The following is a 15,108-nucleotide window of genomic DNA, read 5'->3' as shown; positions in this document are numbered from 1 at the left end:
AAAATCACACCCAAGAACAAACCATATACAGTCTCGAAGAACTCCAAGCTAATATCTGATGATCTGCAGGGGCGTCTCTCTCTGTGCAGCTCATCTGATATATCACCATCAGGAAACTAGATGGAGATAGGTAGAAAGTTCTTAAAATAAAAAAAAACAAAAAACCTTTGTTGCCCAGTTCATCTTCACAAAGAGCATCTGGATGACTACAAGGTTTATGGAGGAATGTTTTCAGGACTGGTGAGTCAAAAACTGAACTTTTTAATGATGACGACAAAGGTTTTGTTGGACAAAAAACGATCGCTGCCTTCCAAAGTGAGAACCTCTTCCCAATTATCAAGCATGGTGGTGGAGGTAAAATTGTGTGGCTTGTCTTCATTGAGGGAACCATGGATTATACTTTATATCAAAACATTCTAGAGGAGGTGGGCCATTCCTATGTGAGCTGAAGATGAGTTAAAAGCAGGTCATGCAGCAAGATGATGACCTTGAAATTTAAAGTAAATCTACTACTAAATGACTGAAAAAGAAATTTTTTGTTTTGAATCGGCCACGTCAAGTCCCAAACTAAAACCTGTTGGATCTAATTTTTTAAAGCATAAATTATACTAAAATATGGACTATCCTAGGGAAATCATAATTTTTTTCAGCACTGTATATTGCATTATTATGATTGACATACAACGTAGATGCTGTAGAAACCTGTGGCATAGCCACGGGTGGGTACATGCCCATTCACTTTGGATTTAGACTCGCCTAGCAGTGACATAGCAGTGGTGTGGCTGGTGGGGATCCCCAAGTCTCACCAGCAGAAGACTTCCGACATCTCTCCCTCCAGGAGTTCAGGGGATCACTTAACTCCACTCCCCTGACCCCCCCCCCCCCCCCCCCCCCCCCCAACAAGGACTAGGAAGTTATGTTAGAGGGAAGGCTTGGAGCTGGTTCGAGCAAGGGGAATGAGTTGCTGCCAGTGAAGACCTAAAGGATTTAAAGTTATAAGGGGGTTGGAGGAGTGGAGTTAAGTAACACCCCCCCTGATTGCCTGGGGGTGGGGTTGTGTTGCCCGCCCGCTTTGGACTGAGGGCCACCCAGAATTGGGGTCTTGGCTACACCCCTGACAGAAACCTCTAGAAATTGAACCTTCAAGAATTTATTTATTTGTTGCATTTGTATCCCACATTTTCCCACCTCTTTGCAGGCTCAATGTGGCTTACAATACATCATGAATATTGGAAATGAGAAGAGAATAGGCAATTGGTATTACAGAAGAATAGGAAATTGTGGTTATTCTGGAGATTTTGACATATTAGTGAAGGAGCAGGGAAGGGCCTATATGGAAGGGCTGAGCGCTCCTATAGCACATCTTGTGTGGAACAGCAGAGATTATGTGAAAGGGCTGCTATTCTGATTTTATCATGATTTTAATATTTGTTTTGGTCATTCTGATTTGCTTTTCTCTTCCATTTATAGTGGCTGTCTGTTTTCTATACTTTTTCCACTTTTCATCATCAGCGCCAATGAAGCAAAGACTCCTGGGAAAGTGTAGTAAGTACTGAGCAAGCATTGTACATGTGTCGAGACTAGCAGCAGGGCAGAGGTAATATGAAGCTGTATGCACACCTGAAGCTGAGGGTCATGAGATATAGTGGTATAGTTTCATCACCCATCTCATATATAGGATGTACACTTTGCTCCAGATCAGAAGGACTAAGTGAGCCAGTTCTGAATTTTCAGCAATTGTGGGAGTGGGAAATGACAGTTGGAAAATCAGAACTGACGTTCTTGGAGCCATGTGCTCACCTTAGGTAGATAATTAGCTTATACATACACATATACGTGTCTTAAGCTTGACTACAAAATAGTTGTATTTATAACATAGTAACCATAGTAAGTGACGGCAGACCTGTACGGTCCATCCAGTCTGCCCAACAAGATAAACTCATTTTACTTGATAAGTTTTTATTGATGAGTATTAAAGAATGACAACTACTTATTTCACTGGATAACACAATAGCAGATGCATTTTCCCCTATTTTATCCTCCCCATTCCTTCCACCTTCTCACAGCTAACAGGCTCAAATACAGTCTAATATATCCCAGATTTAAAAGATTCCTTTATAAAATAAGTCCTACTAAACAGCCCTCCCACCTCTCCTTTGGAAGCAACAACAGTTTGTAGTCTTCATCCCTACCTTACTTTGGACATGTGGAAGGTAATTTTATAAAGTGGCACCTAGTTAACATGCATTTTCACTTGACTGTTTTGCCCTTATTTTATAAAGACAAATATGTGCCCACTTGACTTTATGAAATACTAATAACCTTGGGGTCATCTTTGACTCTCTCTCTCTCTCCTTCTCTGCACATATTCAACAGACTGCTAAAACCTGTTGTTTCTTTCTCTATGATATCACCAAAATTCATCCTTTCCTTTCTGAGTACACTACCAGAACCCTTATCCACACTCTTATCGCCTATCACTTAGACTATTGCAACTTGCTTCTCACAGGTCTCCCACTTAGCCATCTCTCTCCTCTTCAATCTGTTCAAAATTCTGCTGCACGACTTATATTCCACCAGTTATCGCTATGCTCATATTAGCCCTCTCCTGGCTCCCTATCCGTTTCCGCATACAGTTCAAACTCCTCTTATTGACTTACAAGTGCGTTCACTCTGCAGCTCCTCAGTACCTCTCCACTCTTATCCCTTCCTACACTCCTCCTTGGGAACTCCGTTCACTGGGTAAATCTCTCTTATCTGCACCCTTCTTCTCCACCGCTAACTCCAGACTCTGTTCCTTTTATCTTGCTGCACCGTATGCCTGGAATAGACTTCCTGAGCCGGTACGTGAAGCTCCATCTCTGGCCATCTTCAAATCTAGGCTAAAAGCCCACCTTTTTGATGCTGCTTTTAATACGTCTAGTAGCGCTATAGAAATGATAAGTAGTAGCAGTAGTAGTCATAATGCAGGTGTGAAAGAACATGGAGGTTCTAGCACATACACTGGTTTGAGGGCTGGTGTAAATGTTAGCATGTACATGCATAAAATTAAAGAATTTCATAATCTGTGTGTGCAAGTGTGGATTCCACCTATGCTCTGTGCCATTATGCACACTCACGGTGAAAGTACATGCCACGATTACGCTAGTCAGTATTTTTGTAAGAGGTCATCTATGCATGTAAGTGGCTAAAAATCCCGGCGTTTGTGCTTAGTGTCAAGGCAGCTTTCTCGTTCTTTAGGGAGACTGGAAGGAACCTGAGAGGCTGGAGGGGGATCTGTGGTCTGGGGCAGCTAAAGTGGTGATAGTGGTTCTGGTGCAGCACCAACAGGTCCAAGTTTAGGCCAACGGCCAAAGTCAACCATCTAGCACTCCAACAATCCTGGCCTCTAGCTTGGGAGAAGGCAGTCCAGGTGGTTGCTGATGGAAGCAAAGCTGAGGGAAACTAGTTAGATCTGATCTAATATGGAGTTCCCTTGTAGGACCTGATAGCAACAAATGTGTCTGACAACGTTAAATCAGTCAAATTCATTTTCTGAGCCAAACACGTTTGGGACCCTGAAATTTTAAGGACTGTAAGCAGTAGTAATGGCTCTACTAGGGGTTCAATGGGGCACTTCTATGAGTGGACCTTATATTGCCTTGGTGAAACTCTAAGACAAGCAAGTTCTTCATCCAAAGAAAGAAAAGCAGGAGGCAGAAAAGCTGGTTATCCTGGTGGAACCAGGACTTACATCCAGTCTCCTGTGCATGTTCCTGCTGGGAACCAGGATATGGGGCCAGTCAGGAGTAGTACTTCATGTTTTTTCCCCAGTAATATGATTCCTTCCTGGAAGATCCTTTCCATTTTCTTTTACATCCTTGGCTTTTGGAAGAATAGAGCAACATAGCAAGGATACAAAAGGGCTAATTTTTGAAACAGAAAAACATTTTTGAAAAAAAGGAGTTGAAGAATAAAAATGTCCAAATCACTATTTTTGAAACTAATTTTTAAGATGTTTTTCTATACAGTTCATCTAAATCTCAAGGGGGCGTGTTGGAGATGTGTTTTGGGCAGGACTAGGGCAGGCTTACAATTTGGACGTATTTCTGCGATAATGGAACACTGTAAAAACGTATAGGGCAAAAATTAGGATGTTTTTGATTAGACCTGTTTCAGTAACAGGTCTAAGTGCCAAAAAGTGTCCAAACTGGCCAGATGACTACTGGAGGGATAAAGGTATGACCCCCCCCCCCCCCCCCTCTAATCTCCCAGTGTCACTGACTTCTCCCACCCCTAAAAAGTGAAAGTGACAATACATATCAGGCTCTGTCTTCCTGAGGACACTGGTAGGACAGTGCCATTGCCTTTGTTGCACCCTTTCTCTAAGTGCCTCAGCATGGGTATGCAGGTCTGGAGGTTTGACACCTTAGATGTAGGCTTTCTGAGAGCTTTCATGGCTTCTTCCACCCAGTCTGACTAGAGCTTAGGTACATCCTCATCCGTCTCTTTTCCAAGCTGAAGAGCCCTAACCTCTTTAGCCTTTCCTCATATGAGAGGAGTTCCATCCCCTTTATCATTTTAGTCCACTATATCTATTTTGAGATACGGTGACCAGAACTGAATGCAATACTCAAGGTGCAGGTGCAACATGGAGCGATACAAAGGCATTATAGTATTTTCAGTCTTATTCACCATCCCTTTCCTATTGATTCCAAGCATCCTGTTTACTTTTTTGGCCGCTGCTGCACACTGAGCAGAACATTTCAGTGTATTATCTACAATGACACCCAGAACTTTTTCTTGAGCACTGACCCCCAAGGTGGACCCTAGCATCAGGTAACTATGATGCAGATTATTCTTTCCAATGTGCATCACCTTGCATTTGTCCACACTAAATTTCATCTGCCATTTGGACGCCCAGTCTTCCAATTTCGTAAGGTCTTCCTGCAATATTTCACAGTCAGCATGTGTTTTAACAACCCTGAATAGTTTTGTATTATCTGCAGATTTCATTAACTCAGTCGTCATTCAGATATCTAAATTGCATTGCACGTAATTGTTATATTAAAATATTGTGAATGATTGTAATCTAGGAATGACAAAACTGCACAGATTGTGGGTAACTTTAATATATTGCAGTTAAGGATTGAATAAAAAACAAAGTTTGCTTGTTTGGACACACGCTGCATTGTACTTCACAAACTCTGCCTTGATACGAGCAGACATCTACCCCAACCTGAGGGTTGTGTTTGACTCCTCTTTCCTTCTGTACGCACATCCACAACATGACAAAAAAGTGTTCATCCTTTCCAAAATTTTGGACTTCATAACGGAACATACTATATTTGATTCCTCATCCTTCCTGCCTAGACTACTGCAGCCTGCTCCTCTTGAGTGTGCTGTGGAAGGATCTCTTTCTCTCTTTCCATTCAGAACTTAGAAACATAACTTCCTCCAGTGCCAACATGGTCATGTAACTTCTCTTCTTGAATCACTACGTTTGGCTCCTTGTCTGATTCCACATGAAATGTAGTGTTTGTCCTTAACCTACAACTGAAGTACTTAGTACATAAGTACATAAGTAGTGCCATAATGGGAAAGACCAAAGGTCCATCTAGCCCAGCATCCTGTCACCGACAGTGGCCAATCCAGGTCAAGGGCACCTGGCACGCTCCCCAAACGTAAAAACATTCCAGACAAGTTATACCTAAAAATGCGGAATTTTTCCAAGTCCATTTAATAGCGGTCTATGGACTTGTCCTTTAGGAATCTATCTAACCCCTTTTTAAACTCCGTCAAGCTAACCGCCCGTACCACGTTCTCCGGCAACGAATTCCAGAGTCTAATTACACGTTGGGTGAAGAAAAATTTTCTCCGATTCGTTTTAAATTTACCACACTGTAGCTTCAACTCATGCCCTCTAGTCCTAGTATTTTTGGATAGCGTGAACAGTCGCTTCACATCCACCCGATCCATTCCACTCATTATTTTATACACTTCTATCATATCTCCCCTCAGCCGTCTCTTCTCCAAGCTGAAAAGCCCTAGCCTTCTCAGCCTCTCTTCATAGGAAAGTCGTCCCATCCCCACTATCATTTTCGTCGCCCTTCGCTGTACCTTTTCCAATTCTACTATATCTTTTTTGAGATACGGAGACCAGTACTGGACACAATACTCCAGGTGCGGTCGCACCATGGAGCGATACAACGGCATTATAACATCCGCACACCTGGACTCCATACCCTTCCTAATAACACCCAACATTCTATTCGCTTTCCTAGCCGCAGCAGCACACTGAGCAGAAGGTTTCAGCGTATCATCGACGACGACACCCAGATCCCTTTCTTGATCCGTAACTCCTAACGCGGAACCTTGCAAGACGTAGCTATAATTCGGGTTCCTCTTACCCACATGCATCACTTTGCACTTGTCAACATTGAACTTCATCTGCCACTTGCACGCCCATTCTCCCAGTCTCGCAAGGTCCTCCTGTAATCGTTCACATTCCTCCTGCGACTTGACGACCCTGAATAATTTTGTGTCATTGGCGAATTTAATTACCTCACTAGTTATTCCCATCTCTAGGTCATTTATAAATACACTAGTAAAAAAGGCCCGTTTCTGACACAAATGAAACGGGCGCTAGCAAGGTTTTCCTTGGAGTGTGTATGTTTGGGAGAGTGTATGTGAGAGTGACTGTTTGAGAGTCAGAGTGAAAGTGTGAGTGTGTGAGAGAGTGAGTCTGGGTGTGAGTGTGTTTGTGAGAGAGTGTGTGTGAGAATGAGAGTGTGTGCAAGTCTGTATGTGAGACACAGTGTGAGAGAGTGTGTGTGTGTGGGCAAGAGAGAGAGTGTGTGTGTGAGACACAGATTCTCTGTGAGAGTGAGTGTATGACACCAAGCGAGTGTGTGTGTGAGCCGTGCCCTCCCAATCCATGGCCATCTGTCCCCTGCCCCCTCCATTCATCCTTTTCCAGCAATTCCCCTCTGTCCCTGAGTCGTGCCCTCCCAATCCATGGCCATCCATGTTTGTCTGTCACCTGCCCCCTCCATTCATCCCTATCCAGCATTTCCCCTCTCTGCCTGAGGCCTGCCCTGCAATCCATATCCATCCATGCCCATCTGTGCCCTCCATTCATCCCTATGCAGCAATTCCCCTCTCCCTGAGTCCTGCCCTTCCAATCCATGCCCATCCATGCTCCTCTGTCACTTGGCCCCTCCATTTTTCCCTATCCAGCATTTCCCCTCTCTGCCTGAGTCCTGCTCTGCAATCCATATCCATCCATGCCCATCTGTTCCCTCCATTCATCCCTATCCAGCAATTCCCTTCTCCCTGAGTCCTGCCCTTCCAATCCATGCCCATCCATGCTCATCTGTCACCTGGCCCCTCCATTTTTTCCTATCCAGCATTTCCCCTCTCTGCCTGAGGCCTGCTGTGCAATCCATATCCATCCATGCCCATCTGTCCCCTCCATTCATCCCTATCCAGCAATTCCCCTCTCCCTGAGTCCTGCCCTTCCAATCCATGCCCATCCATGCTCCTCTGTCACCTGGCCCCTCCATTTTTCCCTATCCTGCATTTCCCCTCTATGCCTGAGGCCTGCTGTGCAATCCATATCCATCCATGCCCATCTGTCCCATCCATTCATCCCTATCCAGCAATTCCCCTCTCCCTGTGTCCTGCCCCTTCCAATCCATGCCCATCCATGCTCATCTGTCACCTGGCCCCTCCATTTTTCCCTATCCAGCAATTTCCCTCTCTCCCTGAGTCCTGCCCTCCCAATCCATGCCCCTCTTTCCCCTGCCCCCTCCATTCATCCATTTCTAGTAATTCCCCTCTCTCCCTGTGCCCTGCCCTCCTAATCCATACCCATCCATGCTCCTCTGTCCCCTGCCGCCTCCATTCAGCCTTTTCCAGCAATTCCCCTCTGTCCCTGAGTCGTGCCCTCCCAATCCATGCCCATCCATGCTCCTCTGTCCCCTGCCGCCTCCATTCATCCTTTTCCAGCAAGTCCCCTCTTGCCCTTCCATGACCCCCCCCTCGCATCCATGCTACTCTCTCTCCCATGTCCCAGCCTGGCCCGCCCTCTTCTCCCCCCCCCCCCCCCTTCGCATCCATGCCTCGCATCCATGCCCCCCCTTCGCATCCATGCATCCCCCCCCCGTTCGCATCCATGCTTCCTTTTTTTTTTTTTCTTCTTCGTTTTAACTTTACCTCCGTGGCGGTTCGTGCAGCGAAGCGTCAGGGAAGGAGGCGGCGCTCCCGACGTCTAGCTTTACGTCGGGAGCGCCGCCTCCTTCCCTGACGCTTCGCTTCCCGATTTGTTTGGTTTGAGGCGAGGGCGGGGCAGAGACGGCTGGCTGGCTTGAAGGCTTCACTGGGAGTGACGTCAGATGGCTTCAAGGCTTCAAGGCTTCAGCTTGAAGCTTCCGGCTTCAAACTTCCGGCTTCACAGAACGTTGTCTTCAGAACGTTCACGGTGCGTTTTATTATATTAGATTAAAAAGCAACGGACCCAGCACAGACCCCTGCGGGACCCCACTAACTACCCTCCTCCACTGAGAATACTGGCCACGCAATCCTACTCTCTGCTTCCTATCTTTCAACCAGTTCTTAATCCATAATAGTACCCTACCTCCGATTCCATGACTCTGCAATTTCTTCAGGAGTCTTTCGTGCGGCACTTTGTCAAACGCCTTCTGAAAATCCAGATATACAATGTCAACCGGCTCCCCATTGTCCACATGTTTGCTTACCCCCTCAAAAAAATGCATTAGATTGGTGAGGCAAGACTTCCCTTCACTAAATCCGTGCTGACTTTGTCTCATCAGTCCATGTTTTTGTATATGCTCTGCAATTTTATTCTTAATAATAGCCTCCACCATCTTGCCCGGCACCGACGTCAGACTCACCGGTCTATAATTTCCCGGATCTCCTCTGGAACCCTTCTTAAAAATCGGAGTAACATTGGCTACCCTCCAGTCTTCCGGTACTACACTCGATTTTAGGGACAGATTGCATATTTCTAACAGTAGCTCCGCAAGTTCATTTTTTAGTTCTATTAATACTCTGGGATGAATACCATCAGGTCCCGGTGATTTACTACTCTTCAGCTTGCTGAACTGACCCATTACATCCTCCAAGGTTACAGAGAATTTGTTTAGTTTCTCCGACTCCCCCGCTTCAAATATTCTTTCCGGCACCGGTGTCCCCCCCCAAATCCTCCTCGGTGAAGACCGAAGCAAAGAATTCATTTAATTTCTCCGCTACGGCTTTGTCCTCCTTGATCGCCCCTTTAACACCATTTTCGTCCAGCGGCCCAACCGACTCTTTGGCCGGTTTCCTGCTTTTAATGTATCTAAAAAAAATTTTACTATGTATTTTTGCTTCCAACGCTAATTTCTTCTCAAAGTCCTTTTTTGCCCTCCTTATCTCCGCTTTGCATTTGGCTTGGCATTCCTTATGATCTATCCTGTTACTTTCAGTTGGTTCTCTTCTCCACTTTCTGAAGGATTGTTTTTTGGCTCTAATGATTTCCTTTATGTTACTGTTTAGCCACGCCGGCTGACGTTTAGTCTTTTTTCCCTTTTTTCTAATACGTGGAATATATTTGTCCTGAACCTCCAGGATGGTGTTTTTAAACAGCATCCACGCCTGATGCAAGTTTTTTACTCTGCGAGCTGCTCCTTTCAGTCTTTTTTTCACCATTTTTCTCATTTTGTCGTAATCACCTTTTCTATAGTTAAACGCTAGCGTACTTGATTTCCTAGTTTCACTTCCTTCAATGCCAATATCAAAACCGATCATATTATGATCACTGTTATCAAGCGGCCCTCGTATCGTTACCCCCTGCACTAGATCATGAGCACCACTAAGGACTAAGTCTAGTATTTTTCCTTCTCTTGTCGGCTCCTGAACTAGCTGTTCCATGAAGCTGTCCTTGATTTCATCAAGAAATCTTATGTCCCTTGCGTGTACAGATGTTACATTAACCCAGTCTATATGCGGGTAATTGAAATCCCCCATTATTATTGTGTTGCCCAGTTTGTTTGCGTCCCTGATTTCCTTTAACATTTCCGCATCCGTCTGTTCGTCCTGGCCAGGCGGACGGTAGTACACTCCTATCACTATCCTTTTCCCCTTTGCACATGGAATTTCAATCCACAGTGATTCCAAGGAGTGTTTTGTTTCCTGCAGAATTTTCAATCTATTTGATTCAAGGCTCTCGTTAATATACAATGCTACCCCTCCACCAATCCGATTCACCCTATCACTACGATATAATTTGTACCCCGGTATGACAGTGTCCCACTGGTTATCCTCCTTCCACCAGGTCTCAGAGATGCCTATTATATCTAATTTTTCATTTAGTGCAATATATTCCAACTCCCCCATCTTATTTCTTAGGCTCCTGGCATTTGCATATAGACATTTCAAACTATGTTTGTTGTTCCTAAGTACATCATGCTTAGTACTTGACAGTATTAATTGGCAATCTTTTGTCTGATTTTTATTGTTATTTAAAGATACCCGATCTACTACAATCTCTTTTGCAACCTCACTATCAGGATACTCTATCTTCCCTGTTATGGTGATATCTTTGAAAGATACCTTATCCCGAACCATGCTCTTTTGAGCGACTGTCGGCCTTCCCCCCATTTCTAGTTTAAAAGCTGCTCTATCTCCTTCTTAAACGCCGATGCCAGCAGCCTGGTCCCACTCTGGTTAAGATGGAGCCCATCCTTTCGGAATAGGCTCCCCCTTCCCCAGAATATTGCCCAGTTCCTAACAAATCTAAAGCCCTCCTCCCTGCACCATCGTCTCATCCACGCATTGAGACTCTGGAGCTCTGCCTGTCTCTTGGGCCCTGCACGTGGCACAGGTAGTATTTCAGAAAATGCTACCCTGGAGGATCTGGATTTCAGCTTTCTACCTAAGAGCCTAAATTTTGCTTCCAGAACCTCTCTCCCACATTTTCCTATGTCATTAGTACCCACATGTACCAAGACAGCCGTCTCCTCCCCAGCACTATATAAAATCCTATCTAGGTGACGCGTGAGGTCCGCCACCTTCGCACCAGGCAGGCAAGTCACCAGGCGATCCTCACGTCCACCAGCCACCCAGCTATCTATATGCCTAATGATCGAATCACCAAGTACAACAGCTGTCCTAACCATTCCCTCCCGGGCAACATTTGGAGATATATCCTCGGTGCGAAAGGATAATACATCCCCTGGTGGGCAGGTCCTGGCTACAGGAGTACTTCCTACTTCACCAGGGTGATGCTCTCCTTCTAGGAGACCTCCCTCCTCCAAGGTAGCACTTCATTACCTCCTTTCTCTTATTTCCCCATCTTTCCAAAATTTGCTTAGCAGGTAGGCTACTATTATCCATGCAACACTTCTCCACTGTTAAATCTTGACTCTGTGCCTTCCAGCTTGCTATGACAAATACCTGGAATAGCCTCCCTGAATGTATGTCATGCCTCCCTCTGAACAAATTCAAATCCATTGAGAACATTTATTTCTTTGAGGTTGCTTTTAAAACTTTTTTTTTTTTTTCATATCATTCATGTCCTCTTTTTCGTGCCCACAAGCTGTTTCCTTAGACAGACTGTTAGACTTCACTCATTGCAACTGGCCCTACTGCCTTAACCTAAAGACCCTGTATCATTATTGTTTCTTGTATGTCTTAGAAGCAGGTTCTGTTCATCATGTTTGTCTGTAAAGTGCTGCATTGACCTGGTAGCACTATACAAATGATAAACCCAATAATCCTGTTGGCATAGGCATTGCCATAAAGAATGATATTGTCTTATTACTGGATAGCTGTTGCTGTGGGTGAGACAGCTGGAAAGAAGCTGCACTCTTGTGCAGGAGAACTCAAGCAGATGGGAGACAGTGCTGCTGTAACAGAGGCATAGGAAATGGGGGGGGGGGGGGGGGGGGGGCCCGAGAAAAGGCAACAAAACAAAAGCACCCAGTGCTTTATCTTTTGTTTTCTCTTTTCAGTCACTTCCAGCTACGTCTGTTTTCACTGGTTGTCTTTATCAGCAACCGACTGTTTCACAAGACAGTTCACCTGCAGTCCACGCTGAGCACCTCAACCTCCGTGGAGAAGCTCTCATCCCTGCAACTGTCCCCTGCCAAACAGAAGGTCACTTTGGGACACTGAATCCTTTGCTGAGAGAGAAAGAAAGACCAGCCATTCATCACCACCAGCTTGTGGCACAACCCATAGCACTATGGGGAAGAAGGTGGCAAATGTGTTTACTGCTCCCTTTTCATGCATCGCTGACTCCAGCCCTTTGCTTTGACATTGATTTTCTGTTCCCTATGAAGAAGTATGGACAAAAATTTTAGCAACAAAATTACCACACAAACATGGCAAAAAAAATAATTTTATCATCTTTTATGAGTTTGCAAATGATGTTCTTATATAACGTTTGTTTTTATAGCACGTGTAATATACTTGTGCCTATTCTGGTTTTGGATACCTTTAACTGTTTTCATGTGCCATTCTTCTCCACTTTCCCCCACCAGCCTGAGGTAATGTGACATGCATGAACCATGGTTGTTATGTATTATGCAGGTGGCACAAGGATAGGTGAACTGGTCTCTTGGCCTTACTACATGCAATTTTTCTGTGACAGGGAGCTGAAGTTATAGTATTTTTAGATTGTGGAGGGTTTTTTTTTTTTTTTAGTACAATATGACAGTTTATAATTACAATAATGTTCTCCTGGTCAAGTATTTCCAATCTTCAAGGTGTTTCAGCTTCTGATGCAGGCTATCAACTGAAAATGCAATTTTTGCATAGTATAATGTAGAGAAACAGGGTTAATGGCATTGGGGATCGCTGCCATTTGAGTACAGCAGTGGTGTAGCAACTGTATACAAACACCAAGTAGTTTCTGAAATTGAACTTTTTTTGTCCTAGTTTTACTTTACGTTTAATCTAACAGCTGATTTTTCAAAGAATAATACACTGAGGTCAATATTCAGGGAGGTGGCAAGCAGGCAGCTTATCTGGATAAAGTTGTCCAAATGACATCGTCTAGATATTTAACAGAACTTATCCTGGATAAGTTTTCTGCTGTATAGATGGATAAAGTTTTCTGCGTAACTTTACACAGATAACTTTGAGCCTTCTATTTGTGCAGACCGGTTTATCCACTAAAATATTAGCTGACTCTCACTGTGCCTCCAACCCTGCTCACTTTTTGTCCAGGTAACTTTATTCACAAAATGTTTTAAATGGGTTATCTAGATGAGGTAAGAACTAGTTTTACCCATATAAATCTTTTGATTGTGCACCCTCTGTTAAATATACATGTTGTTCTATAATTGATAAAGTGCCCTCCAGCTAGGACAAATTGCTAACAGTTCTGTCTTGGATCTACTCCTAAAGGTTTGTACCTAGAATTTTGATCCAATATAAGAAAGCTAGCGGAAGAAAATGGAACAATGCAGCAGGGTCTCGCCAAAAATACCATGATAACAACATAAGTACATACATAAGTAATGTTTAGTTAAAAAAAAAAAAATTCACAGATGTGCTCAAGGCTTTAAATGTGTAAGTATTGCAAGTTTTTTTCCTGCCTTCTTCATCCACCACCTCCTCCCCCCCCCCCCCCAAAAAAAAAAAAAAGATAGAAGTGTCCTATTTCCAGTTCTGTTGTAAGAGAGGGTGGATAACTGTATCCTATAATATTATACCAGCAGACTATAAAAATAGTATATGGTTGTTTGTATTTTCTTGCCAGAGAGGGCTATTGCTCCTGCTACTTCATATTTCTCTTATGCTAATTCAGAGGTTGATGTCACATCTGTCTAGGACATTTACAGGGGGCATTTTTGATACTGACTTCCAAATCGGATTTTAGATGTTTTACGAAATAAATCCAAAAATCCAGTGCCAAACATGGTCATTTTCGAACCAGAAAAAAAATCTTTTATCTTTTTGGTTCGAAACTCGCCCTCTTTTAGACATTTTTGTGCTTTTTGTGCCTTTCTTTAAAGGGTCATTTTCAAACAAAAAGGCATCCAGTGGAAAAACACAAAATCAAGCAATTGAGATGCCCAGGGGCCAGCAGTCTTACTAGAGTGACCACACAGACATCCCAGCACAGCAGTGGGGCACTCGCATAAAAGATCCCAGGTACCCATCACATAATAATCCCATTATATTGTATAGTGAGCCCTCCAAGGATAGCAAAAAATGTTCTGAACCCCTGTACACCAGTATGGTAGTCCTTATGCCTGCAGGTTTCACCTATGTGTGGATTCAATTGGTATTTTGTGGTTTCTGGGGCACTTGCACTTTCCACCACAAGTGTACCAGTTAGAGTGGGATATGGGCCTGGATCCCTTCTCCATAGTCCACTGCACTGATCACTAGGCTACTCTAGGAATCTGCTTGCTGCTCTATGAGGAAAGGCCATTATATCTGCAGCTGTCATAGAACTATGTACTGTCACTTTTACCTCTTAGAATGGTGGGAGTCAGTGACTACTGGGGGATTAGGGGGGGGAGTCATGCCTTTATGCCTGTAGTGGTCATCTGGTCAGTTTGGGCACCTTTTTGGCACGTAGTCATTATTGAAACAGGTGTAGCTAAAATCATTCTGTTTTTCCTGGTCGTTTTTGCAATGTTCCATTATTGCAGAAAAATGTTTAAATCATAATGCTGCCCAAAACATGCCCCCTGCCATTTTGTGTATTTTTTCCTGTTTCAAAAATGAGCCCCTTGGTGATTTCTTATAATCAATATCTGTTACAGATCACAATTTATAATTTCTAGGTTGTACAAGTAGGCAGTTTGTGGTCTAGAAGATGGATGGATAAGGATATGGGTTTTTTTTGTTTTGTTTTTGTTCTTCCATGCTCAAGTCCAGGTAAAAAAAAATTGAGGTGGTGCAAAAGCCAGATATACTCGTAAAAATGTAAGGAATGAATATGTAAAAGAGGTCATCAAGAAGCAAAATGCAGGATGGAGGACTTAAATATGCTGAAGATGTGCAGCATATCTTAACTATTCTGACCAGTGATGGTGAATTTATGGCACTCATGGCATATCTTGAGTGCACTGCAGATACAACTTGTAACTGAAATTGTATAAATTTTAG

The 15,108-nt window shown here is 43.8% G+C and overlaps 1 protein-coding gene across 2 annotated transcripts in view; it reads left to right on the top strand.

Moving 5' to 3' along the window:
• Nucleotides 1–12,378, top strand: part of EI24 (EI24 autophagy associated transmembrane protein) — a 59,232-nt gene extending 46,854 nt beyond the window's left edge. For both annotated transcript variants that reach the window (XM_030220837.1, XM_030220838.1), the window contains exons 10-11: nt 1,471–1,545; nt 11,994–12,378. In XM_030220837.1, coding sequence (XP_030076697.1) covers nt 1,471–1,545; nt 11,994–12,156 — 238 coding nt within the window. In that variant the 3' untranslated portion in view covers nt 12,157–12,378. The remainder of the gene's footprint in view (nt 1–1,470; nt 1,546–11,993) is intronic.
• The last annotated feature ends 2,730 nt before the right edge of the window (nt 12,379–15,108 follow it).

The sequence above is a fragment of the Microcaecilia unicolor genome, chromosome 12, assembly GCF_901765095.1.
Source record: "Microcaecilia unicolor chromosome 12, aMicUni1.1, whole genome shotgun sequence".
Classification (NCBI taxonomy): Eukaryota; Metazoa; Chordata; class Amphibia; order Gymnophiona; family Siphonopidae; genus Microcaecilia; species Microcaecilia unicolor.
This window is presented reverse-complemented; position numbering and strand designations above follow the sequence as displayed.